Consider the following 22144-nt stretch of genomic DNA (forward strand, 5'->3'; position numbering starts at 1 on the left):
TTCACACTTTCTTGTATACCCTTCCGGAAATGTCCTAATGCCCAAACAAGGATTGGTTGTTTATCCGTTTTATATGTTGACACTCAGGGGATAGACTATTATTCTCCTGTACCATTTACTGAGAAGTAAAAACTGAAGTTAAAGTTCAACATTGTTCCGAAGTGAGATGTGTCAACTACAAACTTGAATTTGATTTTAAGCTTCAAAAGAAGAACGGGCCAGTGCTGTTCACAACTTGTCTAACACATCTGGGATTTTTCACTTATATACGGGCACTGATTTTAAGACAAATACTGATAAACTATATGTGTGTGGAGGAGGAGAGAAAGTAATTCAAAACCATGTCTTGCCAGAAGACCAGCTGTAGGACTTAGGGATGATTATGGCAGAGAAGGGACATTTCAGAGGAATTTGACAGGTTTTTATATGGGAGGAAAAACTGCCATTCAGATAACAGGCTACAGTGCTCAACCAGGTTCTATTAGTGATGGCATCTTTTGACTAAGTGTGGATATGTAGAGAGATAATGCATGTAAAAGTGCTTTTCATTTTATTTTGAGACAGAGTCTTACTCTGCCACCCTGGGTAGAGTGCTATGGCATCATAGCTGACTGCAACCTCAGACTCTTGGGCTCAAGAGATTCTCTTGCCTCAACCTCTGGAGTAGGAAGGCTGGTCTCAAATTCCTGAGTTCAAGCAATCCACACACCTCAACTTCCCAGAGTGCTAAGATTACAGGCATGAGCCATGTGCATGGTCTTAAAAGTGATTTTTTTTTTTTTTTTGATAAGACTCCTATGTTTCTAAAATACTGAATCTGACCATCATTTCAACATATCCCTTGGGGATTTTTTTTGCAGTTTTTGGCCTAGGCTAGAACCTGCCACCTCCAGCATATGGGGCTGGAGCCCTATTCCCTTGAGCCACAGGCAACATCCTTAAAAGTGATTTTTAAATTAGAAGCCACCATGGAGAAAAACCACAGTATTCCTAAAAGTTAGGAAGGTCTGAATTTGGGTTCATTTGTTTATTTTTGGGGACAGTGCCTAGCTCTGTTGCCTAGGCTAGAGTGCCATGGCATTAACCCAGCACATAGCAATCTCAAATATCTGAGCTCCAGAGATCATCCTGCCTCAGCCTCCCAAGTACCTGGGACTACAGGTGCCTGCCATCAAGCCCTGCTAATTTTTCTATTTTTTTTTCTTTTTTGAGACAGAGTCTCACTTTGTCACCCTCAATAGAGCACTGTGCTATCATAGCTCACAGCAACCTCAAACTCTTGGGCTCAAGCAATTCTCAGGAGCCCACCACAATGGCTGGCTATTTTTAGAGACGGGGTCTCACTCTGGCTAAGGCTGGTCTCTAACTCGTGAGCTCAGGCTATCCACCTGCCTCAGCCTCCCAAAGTGCTAGGATTACAGGTATGAACCACCACACCCAGCCCAATTTTTCTATTTTTTATAGAGACAGGGTCTAGCTCTTGCTCCGACTGGGCTTGAATTTCTGGCCTTAAGTGGTCCTCCTGCCTTGGCCTCTCAAAGTGCTAGGATTATAGGTGTAAGCCACCATGACTAACCACGACAATTTGAAATTTTAATGGCAGGGGGAGTGTCAGATTATCCCAATCATTTCGGATGTTTAAGGAGAGGCTGGTACCCCACTGACTTAACTAATTACTCCATTCCTCAAAGTATTTCTTTCATTATCTCCGAGTAATTTATTTGTGTCTTTGAGCCTGGCTTATTGCCAGGCACAAAGTAGATTAAAGTGGAGGGGAGGAAGGAGGAAGAGAGGGAGGAAGAAAGGAAGGGAGAGAGAGGGAGGGAGGGAGCGGGGAAGGAGCAAAGAAGGGAAGAGGGGATGAATGAATGAGTGCTGTCAGTCCAAGTAACTTTTCTTCCTTATTACATTTTGTTTCCTTCCACCAGCTTGCCCGTTGATTCACTGCCTCCTCCTCCCTTGATTTTTGATTTTTCACATGTGCTATCTTCATGCTTCTTGTCTGTGAGGCTTGATTACTGCAGGGGCAGGCAGGAGCCTTACATTCCTCTCCAGAGTGAGCACTCCGTCTAGCCAAGCCTCTGCCAGGTGCTCCAGCTCACACTTAGAGTCAAGCTCCGCTCAGGGCAGATCCTTCTCAAATGTTTCCTAGGTTTCTGCACACCCCCCCCCCCTTTTAAATGTGAAAGGGCGAGTTAAAGGGTTTCTAGATGCTGCTTAAGGGACACTCCCTTGTGTCAGCTTCCTTTCCAAGTGTTTCAACTCTTCCCTCTAAGTTTAGGCTCTGGCTCAGCCTTTAATGGCTCAGAGGCCATTATCTTTCTCATGGGGAGAATCCAGAATCATCCTGGATTCTGCCTTTGGTGTCTCCCCATGAGAAAGATAATGGCCTCTGGCAAGGTCCTATTGCTTATTTAATAGCTTTATTAGTTGAGCAAACTGGGCACACAGCTCCTCTTTATAAGCCCTTCTTCCTCATTGTCAGGTGGGGCACTGAGTAATACTCATCTCCCCGGTGGCTGTGCCCACCAATGAGAAAGTGCTTTGCAAAGTATCAAGTGCAGTGATTATGTTTCCTGTCCCTTGTTTTCCCTATCTAAGTCAGACCTCTTTCGTTCACAATTCAAAGATGCACCTTTTACCTATTCTCCTCACCTCAAACGTCCACCCTCACCCCACCTATTAGACATACAGGTGCCACAGTGGTCTTCCTAAAGCTCCACTATACTTGTAATCCCAGTGACTCTGGAGGCTGAGGTAGGAGGCTGACTTGAGGCCAGGAGTTTGAGAACAGCCTGGGCAACATCGCAAGAACCCATTTCTGAAAGTTATAAAACAGGTGTGGTGCCCTGTATCCATACTCCCAGCTACTCGGGAGGCTGAGTGAGGAGGATTGTTGAGCATAGGAGTTCAAAGCTACAATGAGCCATGATTATGCCACTGCTTTCCAGCCTGGATGAGAGGGCGAGACCCCATTTCTAAAAGAAAATAATAAGTAAATAAATAAAGCTGCAATGGTGTTGTTTTAAAATCCTTCACAGCATGGGCCTACTTTTCAACTAACCAAGACCCTTCCCACCTTCCCTGGTCTGCCTCCAGTTACCAAAAGCCTACTTACCCTTGAAGCCTAACGTAAATGAATGTTTTTCTGTTATGCTTTTCTAAACTCTACAATGATTCCTTCCATGCTGGGACTGCCACAGTGCTTGGTCTGTGCTTCTCTGACAGTGCTCCCTACATGCTCTCTGCTGATGGACTGTAAATCACTTGCAGTCATGGCTGGAACCTCACCCATGTTCATCATGGAGCTCAATTCTGTGGTTTACGTAGAATAGAGTTAAAAGACAAACGGGCACATTAAACATTTAATATTGGAACTCTTTAAAGAGTTTATTTGAGCAGTGATTCATGCAGCTCCAGACCACAGACAGTTCTAGGCCCCGCCAAAGAGGCAAGAAGGGAAAGCTTTTATAAAAATACAGGCGAAGAAAATAGAGTAGAACCATAGCTGACCACCTCCCTACACTGACCACCTCCATAAGTTGATGTGATTTTTGTAGACTTGACATGTACCACATGTACATATCAGTACAGTAAGCTTAGTTCCTTATGTTGACCACCTCCGTATGTCCATCAGTTAGTTACAGTCCTTTGGGTGTCAACCTACGGAGGTCCTACTGTACTTGATTAGTCCAAGTGGAACAATACCCTTATTTGGATCATTTCCGTGGGAAGTTCCTTGTGAGATTAGTTGGAGGTGTTTGATTGGTTAAGCTTAAGTTTCTTGTTACTATTTATTCTGAGATGGATTTCAGTTGACTTAATTAGGAACCCAGCTCACTAAAGCCACCTCAGCCTACCAGTAGGTACTCAACAAATTACATCTAATAGCACATACATTTTAAACAAATATTTTACTGTTACTAGGTGCCCAGCATTATGCTCTAACAGCTGCAAAAAAAACCCCCCATCACCCTTGTCCCTGACCAAATAAACTTAAATATGGTTGCGGCAACAAATCAACAATTTAAAAAGTATATTAAAGAGTCTATGATTAAATGCTAAGTTCTTAATCATATTTATACACACGTGTAGTTTCATGAAAAGGTCTTTAAGAGTCTTGTATATGCTTTTTAAATTACAACTTGTTTTAGAAGTGACAGAAATATAAGCAACTGTATCTTGAAATAAATATATTTGCTAAAATTCAGTCCAAATTTGTAGCACAACTGCTCCCAAAGTAACCCAGTTTTCGGTCCTGCAACAAGTGAAGAATGCCTACCACGGACAACAAGATACACTTCTCTCTGGCTTGCAGCATTTAAGGTCACCAGCTCTGAAAAGGAAGCACAATTAGACTTTCAATGTGTTTTTCAGGTTCTTACTATTCTGTTGACAACCTAAATTATTAAAGTTTTAGAATTATAAATAAAAGCACAGAAAAATTCTGTGGCGTTCCAGAAAGCACACACCACAGGGGTGGGGATTAGAGGTGGGGACAAAATAGTGGCTGGATGAGTGTAAGGAGGGGGATGAGGACCCTCTAGGTCAGTGGTTCTCGACCTTCCTAATGCTGCAGCCCTTTAATATGACCCACAGGTTGAGAACTGCTGTTCTAAGTGGACCCCTGAAAGCTCACAGTGTGCTCCTGGCTAGAAAGGCTGAGAAACCTAATTTTATTTTTTTATTTTTTCAGTTATTGGCCAGGGCCAGGTTTGAACCTGCCACCTACTCCTTGAGCCACAGGTGCCACCCTGAAACCTAATTTTAAATCCACCTATTGTTACTGGACTCTGGTGACTGTGAGGTCTGCTCCAAGGCCCAGGTCCCCAAAGTTGATCTACAAAGTCTGAGGAGAGCTGTGAGCTAGTAAATAGAGCAGTGGATTAGAAGTCTGTATTTTGCTTTTCTAAGAGCCCATAAACAACAAGAAAACAGGAAAGAAAAGACTGATTTAGCTACATGGGAGGTGGCTGGCCTCATTCTGATTTGAGGTTAGGTTAATGTCATTTGCCATATGTATTTGTTTCAATAAATTCATATGTTGAAACCTATCCCCTGAGGTGATGGCATTCAGATGTGGGGCCTCTGAGCCCCACAGGGTTATGAGGGTAAAGTGCCAGTGAGTGGAATTAATGCCCTTTATAAAAGAGGTTCGCGGGAGCTCCCCAACCCTTTCTGATTATGTGAGGACACACAGAAGAAGCCACCTGAGTAGACCCTTCCCAGACACATCAGCTGGTGCCTTGATGTTGGACTTTTAGCCTTTAACACAATGAGCAACACATTTCTGTTATTTACCCAGCCTAAGCTATTTCTTTATAGTGGCCTGAATGAAGACAGCGCTTCAGTGGATTAAAGCAAAACCCACACATTTCCAGAAGTTACTTACTACTCCTTTTCCGTCATGAGCATGAACTTTAAAAGGTGCTTTATTTGGCATTTGAATAAGTAGGCACTGACAGACACTCCCCATGGATGTCAAAAATCTGTTGCATAATTGTTTAAAGTTTATATAAACAAAGTCTTCAGTACCACAGAAATGCTGTAGAAATTTCCCAGGATGTTACTTGTTGATACTACTGATTTCAGTGTGCTCACCTCATTGGGTAATAAAATTCTATTTTTCATACCTGTAGTACACAGCTAGATGTTTTCTGGACAGCCTTTGTATACCAGAATACAGAGCCTGTCTTTAAAATTGTAAGGTTGGCATTATCTACATTGTACCTCTTTTCTCGTGTCCTGATACCAGGGAACTTATATTACTGGCTAGCTGGCCTTAAGTCTCTTTCCTTCTGCCATCCATAATCTTCTGAAGTATATGCTTTAAAATTATTTCAGTGTCCTGATGCTTTGAAATGATTTCTTTTCTCACTGCACCATGGCATAATTGAACTCCCTATCACCTAACTTGAGTGATTTCTGCTAGGGACAGCAGAAAAGACAGCAAGGTGACCGAGGAAATTAAAGGAATTCATGCTGGGGTGTGAAAAAAGGTTAAAATGCTACCCATCTCTTCCTCTCCCTTACTCCCACAAAGGCAGAGGGATGACTCTTCTGAAGACACTCACTGCTTACACAGGGGGAATGAATGAATACCTGACATCCAGAAATGTGACCAGGTAATGAGTGAAGGGTGAGGCACAGTGAGGAGATGGAAAATTCTGGGTAGTAGATGGGATGGGAAGCTTCCTGGGTGCCATCAAATTGCACTGCCTGCACTAAAGTTCTCCATATTAGTGTCACCCAACTGCAACCGCCCAGTGAGACCATCATGCCACATTCTAGGACATTGCTTCTGGAGTGGGCAGTATGGCGGGTTAAAGGGGGAAAAGTTATCCAAAGTGTAGAGCTCTCGATGTTTGTGTCTGAAGTGCTCAGAACACTTTATGATCTTACTGAGTATATCTAGAACAATTAAATCCCTTTATGATTAAAACCAGGGATCGGGAGGCATTAGAGTTATGCATTCTATATAAACTGCATTGGTTTTTAATCTACACTTGGGCTGTACGGCTTACTTCCTTATCTTTACCTCTAATCTGGTTATAACTGTCATTTTTACTCTTGGAAGGGGCATAGTTTGTTTCTCTGTCTTTTCTCTTTCTCTGAGGTGTGAGTCGTGTTTATTTTTGTTTGAACAGACAGTTTCCCAGATTTAATCCCTTTCTTTAATTTCCTGACTTTTCCACTTGGAATTACTCTGACGTCCCCCATGGCCAGGCTGAAAGACATATTTGTATTTTTAAGTTCGAAAAGTGGGTCTGGCGCGCTTCTTGGTTGTTCCGAATATTGCTGGGAATTGCCATTTACAGAGAAGGCCAGCAAGCAACCGCCTGTACGTGGGACCTGCCCCAACCCCAGCGCCCCCAGCTCTCCTCTGTGGTCTGAATTCCGCCCTTGGGGAGGGAAAGGTCCTGCGACTCAGTCAGGCCTCCTCCCCGACGTCCTGCGGGAGGCAGGTCAGATACTCTCACCCCCTGCAGCAGCAGCTCACCTTTTCTCGAGTGGCACCGGGCCTGGCCGAGACTCCTTATAGAGAGAACACAGGAGGGGAGGAGCAGTTAGGAGCCCGGCTGGAGGGAAGCCTGGGCGAGGGGGTGGCACATAGGAAGTGGGAAGGGGCTGGACGTGAATCGGGAGAGGGTGGCACGGGGGAGGTGCGGACCTGGCTGGAGATGAATTCGGGGTACAGAGCAGGCAGAAGGAAGGGGATCCTTTGAAGGCTAGCCCAGTTGCGGGGGGCGGCCACTACCTGGCTCTAAGTATCCCCCTTAGGGGCGGGGCCTCTTGAAGGGGCGTGTCCTCGGGGGGAAGTGGGCGGGGCGCCGCCGGGAAGGGGGCGGGCCGGGGAAAAGTCTGGGTCGAGGTTGGCGGTCGGTGAGGCAGGCGCGTGGCCGGGCTGCGGCGCCGCGATGAGTGGAGCTCCGGCGGTGCCGGGGGCCGCGGGAGAGAGCGCGGTCCGGGGGCTGCGGGTGGACGGGCTACCCCCGTTGCCCAAGAGCCTGAGCGGACTGCTGCACTCTGCGTCGGGCGGCGGCGGGTCAGGGGGCTGGCGGCATCTGGAGAGGCTGTATGCACAGAAGTCGCGCATCCAGGACGAGTTGAGCCGCTGGGGCGCGGGCGGCGGCGGGGGACGGGCGGCTGCGCTGCCCGCCAAGCCTCCCAATCTGGACGCTGCACTGGCTCTGCTCCGCAAAGAGATGGTAAGCAGGGCTCGGTGGGCGGAGATGCAGGGTTGCAGGGGTTCTTCCCGCCCGAGCTCGCGGTCGGGGGAAAGTTCTGGGGACCCGGGTCTGCTCCGGAAGTCCGCGCGCCCACCGGCTCTTTCTTGACTCCTTGGCCCCAGGCGCTGGGCAGTCGTCTCAGCCATCGCCCGCCCTCCATGTCCAAGATTGGACCCGCACTACGAAAAGTCCCCACTCTCAGTGGGAAACTTCCCACATATCCGGCGCGCTCTGTCCGGCTCCAGCGGGCTCAGACGCGCGGGCGCATCCGGAGCCGCGTTGCGAGTTGGCGCTCGGCGGGTGCGGCTGTGCCCCTCCCTGGAGGGGAGCAGATCTCCTGGCTGCCAGAAAGGCTCTCAGCGCGCCCAAGGGGTTCAGAGCTGTGCGCGATTGTTTTCCTGCCCTGAAGAGGACAGCTTTTTGTCCGCTGAGCGAGTAGACAGCAGATTGGAGCAGCCCGGGCCTCCTCCCCCGGGTCCTCAGACCGTGTCCAGAATCCGATTACGAGCGAGGTGGCCCCGGCTCACAGATAGCCGCGAGAGCGCGCGCCCAGCCCCCTCAGCCGGGGAAGCTGATGGCACAAGCCCGCTGGAGCGAAGTGGGAGGTGGCTGTCCTCTGTATCTGGGAGAAGTCCATGCGAGCTCTTTGGGTGCTGTCGGAGCTCCGGACAATAGGGCTTAGTTTTTCTCAGTCCTTGGGAAGTACATAGGGTGTTTGTGGACCGGTATTTAGGGTGACGCTAAAAGTAGGACAAGGGCTGGGATTTAGGCAGCAGCAGCCAAAAGAAAACAGAAAAACTTCCTCCTTTCTAACCCTCTTGCTGGCTGCTGGTCACATCCCCCACTTGTAAAAGCTTCCCTTTCAGGAAAGCTGCTTTTTTCCCCCTAAGAATTAATTTGCCAAAAAAAAAAATATATATTGTTAAAGGAATACTTTAAATTTGCATCTAGTGCCTTTAAGATATTGTTTAGAAAAAAAAAAAATCAATGTATATATACTTTTTCTCAGGAGCATACCAGCTCTGAAAACTAAGACTTAATTGAATCCTAAAAGTGGCCTTAACACTTCTAAATCAATGAGATATTGTCTTCCCACTCTGTAGCAGGCATTGAAGTGATTTCCAATTCTCTCTGAAAAGATTTTCTAAAGCTTCTTGCCGAACCACTTAAATTCTAAGCCAACCGTTTTTATTTATTAATAAGCATTCACTGACATGAACATGGCATAGCTGGTGAACTGCTTTGATAAATCTGTACACCAAGTGTGCTTACAGCCTGAGACCATAGCATAAACAGGAGAGTGAAAAGGAAGACTCTGGTTATTTAAGTTCTGTCCTTGCACAGGAGACAGGAAAACCTTAGAGCCACTTCTGTTGTGAAACTTGGGTTTATAAACATGCTCTGGAGTCTTTCTGTGTGGCTTGGGAGTCAGCGTGTCATTCCCAAAAGTATTCTTCAGGTCCCTCCTCGTGTGACTGAAGTACAGCCCCGACCTTCCTTGTAATTAAGTCTTGGAGCTCTCTCTAAGCCTATTTGAAGCACAAGGAAAAGAAACAGCCATCTTTAGTGTGTCTAATATTTATCTGAGATAAAGATAAGGTATGGCTACAGGCCTTGACAAGCCCCTTTCGAGAACTGTCACAAGGTCTTTAGTACTCTGGTCTTTTGGCCTTTTAAGTGATTTACAAACCTGGGGCTTTAGCGTCTGAATGGGCAGCTCCTCAGCTTCCCCCAGGCTTTGCTAAGAAGGAGCTGTGAAGCCTGGGCCTGGTGGCTCATGCCTGTAATCCTAGTACTCTGGGAGGCCAAGGTGGGTTTGGAGACCAGCCTGAGCAAGACCCTGTCTCTAAAAATAGTCGGGTGTTGTGGTGGGAGCCTGTAGTGCCAGCTAGTCGGGAGGCTGAGGCAAGAGAATCACTTGAGCCCATGCTATGAGCTATGCCATCACTGCACTCTACTGGGAGCAACAAAGTGAGACTGTCTCAAAAAAAAAAAAAGAAGGAGCTGTGAGTTCATTCCTTAATTATCTGCAGATGGTTTGTGTTGATCTGTTTAATTTGAAGGCCTGGGGTTAAATCTGTGACAAGGGACATAAGAATATGATAAATGATGTTTTTTAAAAAAAAGGCCCTGCAAACCTAACAGGAGGGCTGCTTTGTGGCAAGAATGGGATGGGCCTCTTTTCTTTCTTTCTTTTTTTTTTTTTGTGTAAGAGAGTGTAAAGAGAGTGTAAAGAGAGTCTCACTTTATCACCCTCAGTACAGTGCTGTGGCGTCACAGCTCACAGCAGCCTCCAACTCCTGGGCTTAGGCAATTCTCTTGCCTCAGCCTCCTGAGTAGCTGGCTGGGGATGGGCTTTTCATGAGAAGTCCAGCAGTGGTGGTGTGGAAGGCCTTGAAGGTAACAGGATTTTTCAGCAAGGAAAGGAGCACTGGAAAAGTAGCTACACAGCTGGCTCCACCTTTGAAGTATGAGGAAGAGAGGTCTAGGCAGGTGTAGCAGGTGGGCTGCGGAAAGCCTAGGAGGGGGCTTTCTTCGGCAGGAGGTTGGCATGGACTGAGTTGGACTGAGAGGAAATGAATTACATAGCAGCACGTGAGAGGGAGAGCTGGACTTTGGAGTTTTGTTGGTAGATGCTAGAGGAGTGCCTGGGAGCGGTGACAGAACTCTTAGCAGGGTGGGATCCTGCCACTGTGGCACAATCTGCACATGGGAGATACTGCAGAAATTGCTAGTTAAATATTAGGGTCATGGAAGATGGTGAAAAGGAATCAAAGATGACTTAATAAGTTTTTTTATGAAAAATGTGACTAAGCAAAACAAAAATCACTCATAGGGCGGCGCCTGTGGCTCAGTGAGTAGGGCACCGGCCCCATATACCGAGGGTGGTGGGTTCAAACCCGGCCCCGGCCAACCTGCAACCAAAAAAAATAGCCGGGCGCCTGTAGTCCCAGCTACTCGGAGGCTGAGGCAAGAGAATCGCCTAAGCCCAGGAGATGGAGGATGCTGTGAGCTGTGTGATGCCATGGCACTCTACCAAGGGCGATAAAGTGAGACTCTGTCTCTTAAAAGAAAAAAAATCACTCATAATCCTTGCACCTAGATATAATCACTGTTAATATTTGGGGATATTAGCCGGGTGTGGTGGCATGTGCCTGCAATCCCAGCTACTCAGGAAGCTGAGGAAGGAGTCTATAGTTTGAGGCTGCAGTGAGTTGGGTCCATACCCCTGCACCCTAGCCAGGGCAACACAGTAAGACCCTGTCTCAAAAAAAATTTTTTTTTCTGGGATATCTCCTGTTTAGGTACAGTGTAAATCCTTCCATACAGTATTTTATTTAATCCTTATAAATTCTCCATGAGATAGGTCCTCAAAGTCTAGTCTGTATTTTAAGAAAGCAGATGCTCAAAGTTTAACCATAATGGTTCCAAAACCCTGTTTACCCATTGCTTTCAAGTATTTGAGAGCATGCGCCCGCGCACACACACACACACACACACACACACAGATCACATTACACCTTCTTGTTTGCTTTTGGGGCACACACATTTCACACATTTTCCCAGTCAACATATATAATAATATCTTTAATGACTTCAGAGTGTGCCACTGTGTGGCAGTATGAAGTGACATTTTGAAGCTTGATAGTCACTGGGAAAATGGGATTCTTTGCAGGACATGGGGAGTCAGGAGAAGCGGCTGTGTAGGGAAGAAGGTGGTTTGCCATTATGTCAGCTGAAGAGTATGGCAAACGTTTCAGCAGTTGAAGTTGGAGGCTGGAAGAGAGATTATAAGGGCGGCAGAGATGGCTGGAGCTGTGGGAGGGTTGCAGTCTCTAAGGAAGGAAAGATCAGAACTCCCCCAGGGTAGATCCTGGAACCACTGGCTGCAAGGGCAAGGGGAGCCCCTGTGGGCAGAAGGTTCTGTCCCACGTCTCCCTTCTCTGTCCAGTGAATTAGGGCTTCAGTGCCCAAGTTTCAGCATCTCTTGTTCTGGTAACTCCTGTCTGTGAAATCTACCCCCCTGGGCATCCTTGTCCCCTCCCCAGAGAGCCTGTTTGGAAACCTGAAGAATCACATGGGTGGTTCTTACTCTATAAACTGAAAAAGGCCTTTTAAAAAAGTTGATGAAGATGGTGATGTTTACATCAGCAAATATTCTTAGAACACATTTAACATTTCCTGGGTGTATGTTAGGTATAAAGTGCGGGGGAGAGGGTCAGGACAAATAGCTAAATGTTAAGGACCTGGTAGGGGTGGTGTCTTCACTACAAGGGGATTGCTTTAGTTCAGATTAGTTCTCAATTTTTCAAGACTGAAGACTTCATATAAGTAATAGAAACTCAATCTGAACTAGCTAGCATTTGCAAAAGAAGACTCTTGTTAAAGGGCTGGGTGTATTAATATAGGAACAGACTAGAACCAGGGCACCTGGGGAAGCCAGGAAGCCTACTGGGGTCTGCTCTCTCCTCCCCGACTGTTTTTTGTTATTTTCTTTTGCCCATTTTGGAACCTGGACACTAACAGTGTCCATCCTCAGTTTTGGCCACCCATCTGAATTGTAGTTTGCAAATGCTGTGGAAGGATGCCAGTCAGCCTGGCAGAATCCCAGCCAGCCCAGGTCAACCAATAGTGGTGAGGACAGGATTGTATTTTATTAAGATGGTGTAACCCTGTATATGTTGGAGCCTGGGCATTTCCCAGAGAGAGTACAGTTTACAGAAATGGATCAGGTGGTCACCGTACAACCAAAATATTAGATGTCTATCGTAAACCCTTTTCTAGTGAAAAATATTTTGCCCTCAAGGGTCTCACAATCTGAAAGATTTTTATCTGTCGGGATGGTCGTTCGCTTTGCTAACTAGATCTCAGTTGGCCCTTAAAATATTAGCATGTGGGCTGGGCATGGTGGCTCATGCCTATGATCCTAGTACTCCGGGAGGCCAAGATGGGTGGATTGCTTGAGCTCACAAGTTAAAGACCAGCCTAAGCAAAAGCAAGACCCTGTCTCTACTAAAAATAGAAAAAAAACTGAGGCAAGAGGATCAATTGAGCCCCAATTGGAAGTTGCTGTGAGCTATGATGCCATGGCACTCTATTCAGGGCAACAGCTTGAGATGCTGTCTCAAAATAAATAAATAAATAAATATAAAATAAAATATTTACATGTGGTTGAAGGAGGTCTTTGACCTGATGTCAGCTGGGATCCTTGGTGCACACCGTTCCTTGCATGGATTTCTGCATAGACCACCCTGCCCAGCAGCTCTCTGAGCCTAGGTCGTCAACCTTACAGACTACCGAAGAGTCTTAGGAGAATATAGGGTCACAGAGACCCTCAGCCCTGGGGCAGGAAATCTTTACGAAGTGACATCCCTGGGAATTCTTGGGTTCTACTTCTACCATCAGTAGCAAGTTTAGTAGCTTTGCTTGGAATTGCTCTGCCTCATTTTTTTCTTTTTTTCCTTAAATGATCCATCAGCTGTTTTGTCCCTCCATCTGTGCAGAAAGGGAAGTCATCAACAGAACTTTTGAATTCCTGAACTGCAATGGTGTGGTGAAGAATTGAGTCTAAGGGAAAAAAAGTTTAATTTGGTAAACCAATAGCTTACCCACATTTTAGTTGAAACAACTACCGAATTCATAATGAGCTTGTCCAGTGAACTGGAGTCTAGGAGGTAAAGCATTAGCTTAAATAGCCAACACCCCAGTGGAGTTGTAGTCCTTAACCTACATGTGAAACCAGTGTCTTAACACGGAGGTGTTAATCTTTGAAAGCTTATGTAAAGGTCAGGTAGGAAGTGTCTAGAGTAAAAGCATTAGCTGTAGATGCAGCTTACATGTTTGGAGATGGTCTAGGGAGACTGGGTATGGCCTGTGGCCTTTGATACTGTCTGTTATTGTTTTCACTGGTCTTCGTTTAATGCACTATTCTGCAAAGGATGGGTCACCAGCCCCAGAATCCTCTAGACTGCTTGCTAAAATGCAGATTCTTATGCCCCTTCTTGTACCTTTGGAATCAGAATCTGGGGAAGGGAGAACTACATTTTTTTCTTTTTAAGACAGAGTCTCATTCTGCTGCCCAGGCTAGAGTGCCATAGCATCAGCCTAGCTCACAGCAACCTCAAACTCCTGGCTCAAGTGAGCCTCCTGCCTCAGCCTACAGAGTAGCAGGGACTACAGGTGTGCGCTACAATACGTGGGTAATTTTTCTATTTTTAGTAGAGACAAGGTCTTATTCTTGCTCAGGCTAGTCTCAAACTCCTAAGCTCAAGGGATCTCCCAGCTCAGCCTCCCAGAGTGCTAGGATTACGGGCATGAGTTACTGTGCTGGGCCAGAATCTGCATTTTGAAAAAGCTCTTTTAGACTTCTGAAGTGCATACATCAGGCATTAAGAGCTTGAATTCTGTGTTATCAAACTATGAATATAGTTCTGGCAAGCCACTTACTTTTTTGGGCTACAGATACCTGACTGATGCAGTATAGAGTCCTTTTGTGCGAGTCTCTCTTTCCCCCTCATGCCATGATGGGTTTTTCTGGTGTCTGCAGGAGAAGTTAGCTCTGTTGTAAGATAACTTTTGGGCATAGGTCTGGGGCTCATCTATTACAAAGTGCTTGGTGTCCCTAAGGAAACTTGCACTTACCCGATTGTTCTAAGTTTCTTTAATGTTGTAAAGAAGCAGGAGCAGAAAAAGACGAAAGGTACAGGTTTGCTATTCTTGGGTTCAGTTCATCACAAATGAGGTTGTCTGCAACTGTAGTTCTTCAGGTTTTTAGGCCGTGTTCCCCGAACTTGTTCCCATCTCAGTATCTACCTGATAAAAGCATACCTGTGACTGTGGGGTGGGGGACAGTGAGGGTAGGATATGGGGGCACTGGCCTGGCTTCATTCCCTTGGTGTTATCTCCAAGTGAGGTTAGAATTCTAGGTCCAAGATCTGAAGATAAAAAGGGTTTAGGTATTTCTTTTATTCCACTTTAAACTTTGATCTATTACTGTACCTACCTGTAGAGCATATAAATTTATATTTTTTCTAACTCGCATCTTATAGCCCTTTCCCTTCTGGCCTCTTTTGGCTAAAGATTGGTTAAAATGCCCCAGTTGTGGAAAGATGAGTGACAGCCCAGGCATTTCTGCCCCTTGGACATATTGGTGCCCTGCCCTGGTCTTGCTGTAGCTCCTTGAGGCATGGTGGCCAAAGGCACATAGGCAGGCCTGGGGAAGTGTTCCCCTCTTGCCAGTGTTGTCCTCCAGAGTCTTTGCCCACATGTCCTCAGTGTTTCCAGGGAATGATTGCTCCTTCTTTGTCCTGTGGCTCATTCCCTGCAGACACTTAAACGCAGAGCTGGTCTCTCTCCCCAGGAATGCTGAAGACAGAAAAGCCCTTAGCCTGCCTTACAAGTCTACAGAAATTTGTTAAGATGGGGCCTTTCTGTTTTTGTGAGTACTGGCTGTTCACGTCATGATTGACCCTGACAGCTGTGACTGGCCTAGTTCTGCAGGTGTGCACATTCTGCATCTCAGAGATAGGGGACAGAGGCCCTCTGTCCTTTGACCAGAGCTCCCTAGTCAAGGGGTGACCTCTGGGAAGCGCCAGGTCTGTCCCAGCCAAGACAGGCAGGGCTGAGGAAGAAGGTGACCAAGGTATACATCAGAAAGGGTGTTTGGTGGTTGACTAGATTAATCCAAATGGATTAATAGTTTCTCAGCTTTAATTTCTAATAGGGTAAATCTTAATAGGTATAACCTATATAAACAAAAACTCTTTGGGACCCTGGTTACATTAAAATTGGAAATTAAATATCCAAGTTAAACCCTGATAAAAGAAAAAAGATAAAGTGCTTAATATCCCCAGAAACCACAAATCTGCACATTAAAACAGGAAGGTTTCATGTTGTACCTAAAAGGCCAACAAAGACATTTAAAAATGATCATACTCACAGTGACAGTTTGGAGAAATAACTCCTCTCATGCATTGCTGGTGGGAATGTGAAGTGATACCAGTTTTTTTGGAGGGCAATTTGTGAATTGAAATTGAATTTTTGCCTGTCTTTTGACCTTGTAATTGCATTAAAAAAAAACCCTCTAAAATGGCTTCTTATTAAATAACAAAGCAGAATTGGTAGGCAGTTTTCAAATACTTAGGTCACAAAAGGGATGCCAAGTGTCTGGAATGTGTCTATCTTTGTACAGTTGAAGCCACACCAGTACAGACAGACTTGTGAGTGTTCCCTGGTGAACAGTGATCCACACCTAATTACCTTGTCAGGGGGTCTCTCTCTTCCCCTTATGTTTCATTTTTGCTTTGGTTTTGAGACCTGGGAGTAAGGAGGATTTGGAAGCTGTGACTACTCTTTTCCCCTTCTTCTTGTTCCTACAGTTCCATTTTCACAAGTATATATTAGGAAAATAGTCACACAAGTGAATGACAACATCCTTGTGTGCGTGGGGACTGCAGGAGTTTTTCTCATAGTGATAGAAAGCTGTACAGCTGTTGGAAAGAATATGGTAACTGCATATAGGGACAGAAAGATATTCACAGTGTAAAGTGAGTTACAAAACAGTACATATGTAAAGTTGTATGGTATATGTGTACATGTGGTAGTTACAAAGCAAAATGAATATGCATGGTGCGCTGAAGGATATATGCTAAACTGCTGTAAGTGGGTATCTTGATAACAGTGGTTTTTAAAGTGTGGCCTTCAGACACCTAGGAGTACCTGAGATCCCTTTGGGGGGGCATAATTATGTGGTGGTGATACTGACAAATGTGACATTTTTGTTATTATCTAAGGAAATGTACTGACATTGGGAAGATCTGCATAATTCATTGAATCCATTTTCCACATTTTTCATATAACTAGTGCTTGATATTAAAAGAACCATCCGAAGTCCAAGACTGGTGGGCTTTGCAGACAGGGTGGCTCACACCTGTGATCCTAGCACCCTGGGATACCAAAGCAGGTGGATTACCTGAGCTCACTAGTTTGCAAGCGAGAGTAAGACCCTGTCTCTGGAAAAAAAAAAAAAAATAAGCCAGGTGTTGTGGCTGGCGCCTGTAGTCCCAACTACTTGGGAGGCTGAGGCAGGAGGATTGCTTAAGAACAAGAGTTTGAAGTTGCTGTGAGCTGTGACACCACAGTGCTCTACTGACAGCAACAAAGTGAGACACTTTGAGACACTTTTTGAGACACTTTTTTGAGACACTTTCTCAAAAAAAAAAGACCAGTGGGCATTAATGTAACAGTGTGGAGAGTTCATTGGTACAGTTTCAGATTCTGTACTGGGGCTAACTAAAGGAAGATAACAGAAAGAATATTTACAACTGTCTGAAAAGGGTGTTGAAATATTCCTTTCCTTCCCAGTTACACATCTTTGTGAGTCCAGATTTTCTTTATTTACTTCAAACAAAACAGCATGTTACAAAAGACCAAATGCAGAGAAACAGATAAACTAGATGTTAAAAAAGATTTATGAAAATTATTACTTTTATTAAAATGTTACTTACACATTAACATGAAATGACTTTATTATTTTTAATAGATTGATAAATACTTTGAAATTTCTCAGTTTTAATTTCTAATATGGAAAACATTAATAGGTATAATCCACACAAACAAAAGTTCTTTGGGACCCTCAATAATTTTTTTTTAAAACAAGTGTTTACAGAGCAATTTTTTGTTGTTATTGAGATGAGGTCATGCTATGCTATCCAAGGTGGTCTTGAACTCCTAGCCTCAAGTGATCCTCCCACCTCAGCCTCCCAAAGTGCTAGGATTACAGGGTGAGTGAGCCACTGTGCCCTGCATAACCCCAATTTTTAAGGATGGGCTGTAATCCTAGCACTCTGGAAGGCTGCAGCGGGTGGCTAGCTTGAGCTCAGGAGTTCAAGATGACCCTAAGCAAGAGTGAGACCTTGTCTCTACTAAAAATAGAAAAACTAGTCAGGCAGGTGGGTACCTGTAGTCCCAGCTACTTGGGAGGCTTGCTCAAGCCCAAGAGTTTGAGGTAAGTTTTTGTTGTTTTTTTTTTTTGAGACAGAGCCTCAAGCTATTCCCCTGGGTAGAGTGCCATGGCTTCACAGCTCACAGCAACCTCCAACTCCTGGGCTCAAGCGAGTCTCCTGCTTCAGCCTCCCAAGAAACTCAGACCTCAGGCGCCTGCCACAACACCTGGCTATTTTTTGGTCGCAGCCGTCATTGTTGTTTGGTGGGTCTGGGCTGGATTCGAACCCGCCACCTTAGGTGTATGTGGCTGGCGCCTTAGCCACTTGAGCCACAGGCGCCGAGTCTTGAGGTAAGTTTTGAAGCCATGGCACTCTACCCAGGGTGACAGACAGATCACTCTGTCTCAAAAAAAAGAGTAATAATAATTTTTAAGGATGTGAAGAGGTCCCAATATCAAAACATTTGATGTGGGGGGCAGAGGCAAGATGGTCAACTGGAGCAAGCTTTCCACAGAGGCTCCCATCCAGAAGGACAGTTAAAGGACAGAAGTTTAGCAAGTAAGCTGATGGTTTGGAGCTGAGCCAAGAGAGAAGGTTGAAGAACCAACATCAACCCTGCTAAAGTGAGCTGCTACCCCAAGGATACGAATGATAGGTACAAAATCCATTGCTAAGAGGATGGTAGTCTCCTCCCCCATGAGAATGGTTCACAGTATACTTTCTATAAACAAGTGAGCAGAGTTCAAACATCCTCCTATTTTATCCCACGGGAGAGACCCCTCTAAAAACTGGACCTCCTTCCCCTACTAGGGTGCCATGGCATTCTCCTGCCAGGCATAAAATGGTATAAAACTGTATACATTCTCTATCTATAATTCTGAACTCCCAGCGCTTTCCTCCACTCTCACTCCAAGGTCTGGAAGCCTGTCCCCCATGTAGTCCGGATTCTTGGGCATTTTCTTGAGAGGTGTGGACAGGGTGTAGGCTATTGCAGGTCTGTGCTGATTCTACGCTGCAGGGGTAAGGAGAAAACGATGGACTGAAGGAACTGTATGGGAAAGGGAGAGGCGGTGCCTCTGGCACAGAGGGCTCACACCCCTGGGGGTACTTTGGAAGGACACTCCCTGTCTCTCTGGGCAACTTGAGAAAGTCAGGCGTCTTCTCTGGTGGCAGACACTGGAGTGGAATAGATCTGGGATGGTAACAAAGGACCCATGACCAAAGGGTATGCCTGAGGCAGCACTGACCTGGGCGGAGCATGGCGGGACAGAGAATTGAAGATGCATGAATAGAGACAGCATACTCCCAGGGCAGGGCCGAGCCAGGGCAGATTTAGTGAGCCTAAGAAACACCCGACCCTCAGGGGATCATAGCTGAGACAAAGGCAGGCAGGCCGAGGCTGGAACGCTGAGCCGAGTGTGCGCTCTAACTGCACCTGCCCCAATACAGACTGCGGGGGAAACAGAAACACCAGCACTGGGCAGCGGCACAGACCAAGCTGAGTTGCAGTTTCTGTGAACTTAAACAGCTCCTGGTCTACAGGGGAATATAGCCAGGACAGAATCACAAATTCTGCGCAAATATAAGTGTCAGCAACATCAATCGGGACAAAGGTGGAACTGAGTGAACTGCCCCAGCTTCCATTAACCTACCGAGATTGTCAGGCCATATTCGAGCTGCCAGCAGAGACCCTTGCTATCTCGTTGCCAAAGACCTTTTGAACTCCTTTACTTGAGACTGGGTGCTGACTGGGAATATTTGAATCTGTTGAACTGGACCAATCACCTGAGGACTAACCAAAGGTACCCTGGGTGTGTGGTTGTGGGAATGTTTGATTTTCTTTTTCCAGTTGTTGCCCATGGGGGACTGGGGGACTTAATTTCGGGTATTTCTCCACAGCTGAGACTTCAACCCAGAGTAACTAATTCACTAGGGTAGGACAGAGACCAGCTGAAAATAAGACAGAGCCACTTAGCCCCACCACACCACGTAAGTCCCCAGCGTCTCATACCATAGCACTGTACAGATCCTTTGCAAAGCTCTAGGGGAAAAGGTATAGACACCAGTCACAGCTCTTGGGCAAAGGTCTGGATAATCACTACTCTAGGAGCCCCCCAACCCAACTTGACCTTATCTGCTTATCTGACCAAACGGTGTAAAATAATAATGGGGCAGAATCAGCGGAAAAACATGAATAACCAGAGTAGATCAACTCCCCAAGGAACGATATGACGGACACAACTGAAGATCCCATTGATAAACAAATCGCTGAGGTGTCAGAAATAAAATTCAGAGTATGGATTGCAAATAAGATTAATAGAATGGAGGTAGAGATGGAATTAGAAATTCAAGGAGCAATTCAAAAGTTGTCTCAAGAATTCAATGAATTTGGCTTGGGTGCCTGTGGCTCAGGTGGCTAAGGCGCCAGCCACATACACCTAAGGTGGCAGGTTCGAATCCAACCCGGGCCCACCAAACAATGACAGCTGCAACCAAAAATAGCCGGACGTTGTGGTGGATGCCTGTGGTCCCAGCTACTTGGGAGGCTGAGGCAGGAGACTCGCTTGAGCCCAGGAGTTGGAGGTTGGTGTGAGCTGTGATGCCAGGGCACTCTACCCAGGGGGACAACTTGAGGCTCTGTCTTTAAAAAAAAAAAAAAAAGAAAAATTCAATGAATTCAAAGACAAAATCACCAAAGATTTTGACACATTGACACAAGAATTTGCAGCCCTCAAAGATCTGAGAAATACAGTAGAACCCCTCAGTAACAGAATGGAGCAAGCAGAAGAAAAGACTTCTGACATTGAAGACAAAGCTTTTGTATGCTGCCAAGCACTCAAAGAGGAAGAGAAATGGAGAGCAAAAATGGATCATTCTCTCAGAGAGCTTTGGGATAATTTCAAGAAAACTAATATTCGCCTTATAGGAATTCCTGAAGGCGATGAAGTTGCTTTGCAAAGCGCAGAGGCCTTTCTTCATGAGATTATGAAGGAGAACTTTCCAGACATGCCAAGAGATTCTGAAATTCAGATAGCAGACAGTTTCAGAACCCAAGCATGACTCAACCCAAATAAGACAACCCCCAGACACATCATAACTAACTTCACTAAAGTCAATATGAAAGAGAAAATTCTGCAAGCAGCCAGATGTAAGGAAACCATAACCTACAAGGGGAAGAATATTAGAATGACCACAGATCTCTCTGCTGAAACCTTTCAAGCTAGAAGGGGGTGGTCATTGACTTTTAATCTCCTAAAACAAAAGAACTTTCAACCCAGGATCCTGTATCCAGTTAAACTGAGTTTCATTTATGATGGAGAAATTAAATACTTTAATGACATTTGCATGTTGAAGAAATTTGCCATACCTAAACCAGATCTCCAGGATATTCTCAGACCTATCCTCCATAATGACCAGCACAATCCTCCACCAAAACAGTAAACTCACTCAGAAACTTTTGATCAAATTCCAATTTCCACAGTGGCGAAAGGATTAAAAATGTCCACTGGACTTTTGAAAAACTCTATTCTCCAAACTCTACCAGGCTTAGCAATAGTCTCAGTTAATGTGAATAGCTTACATTGTCCTCTAAAGAGGCACAGGTTGGCTGACTCCTGCTACATACAAGAATCTCACCTTAAAAGATAAATATAGACTGAGGCTGAAGGGATGGTCATCTATATTACAGGCAAATGGAAATCAGAAAAAAATAGGCATTGCAATTTTACTTTCAGATACAATAGGCTTTAAACCAACAAAAGTAAGGAAAGATAAGCATAGTCACTTCATATTTGCTAAGGGTAACACTCATATTATGAGATTTCAGTTAACATTTATGTACCCAACCAGAATGTGCCTCAATTTATAAGAGAGACTCTAACAGACATGAGCAACTTGATTTCCTCCAGCTCAATAACAGTTGTAGATTTTAATACTCCTTTGGCAGTGTTGGATAGATCCTCCAATAAGAAGCTAAGCAACGAAATTTTAGATTTAAACATAACCATTCAGCATTTGGATTTAAAAGACATCTACAGAACATTTCCTCCTAACAAAACTGAATACACATTCTTCTCATCAGCCCATGGAACATACACCAAAATTTATCACATCTTGGGTCACAAGTCTAACCTCAACAAATTTAAAAGAATAAAAATTATTCCTTGCATCTTCTCAGACCATCATGGAGTAAAAGTTGAACTCAGTAACAACAGGAATCTGCATACTCATACAAAAACATGGAAGCTAAATAACTTTTTGCTGAATGATAGCTGGGTCAGAGACGAGATCAAGAAGGAAATTATGAAATTTTTGGAACAAAATGATAATGAAGACATGAATTATCAGAACTTCTGGGATACCACAAAGGCAGTCCTAAGAGGGAAATTTATAGCACTACAAGCTTTCCTCAGAGAATGGAAAGAGAGGAAGTTAACAACTTAATGGGACATCTCAAGCAACTAGAAAGGG

At 45.1% G+C, this 22144-nt stretch overlaps 1 protein-coding gene across 1 annotated transcript in view; it reads left to right on the forward strand.

Moving 5' to 3' along the window:
• The first annotated feature begins 7418 nt into the window (after positions 1-7418).
• FAM89A (family with sequence similarity 89 member A) overlaps positions 7419-22144 on the forward strand; it is a 26257-nt gene continuing 11531 nt past the window's right edge. The window contains exon 1 of the mRNA XM_003797417.2: positions 7419-7709. Coding sequence (XP_003797465.1) covers positions 7419-7709 — 291 coding nt within the window. The remainder of the gene's footprint in view (positions 7710-22144) is intronic.

The sequence above is a fragment of the Otolemur garnettii genome, unplaced genomic scaffold (assembly GCF_000181295.1).
Source record: "Otolemur garnettii isolate 467f Iridium unplaced genomic scaffold, OtoGar3 scaffold00116, whole genome shotgun sequence".
NCBI classification, from domain to species: Eukaryota; Metazoa; Chordata; class Mammalia; order Primates; family Galagidae; genus Otolemur; species Otolemur garnettii.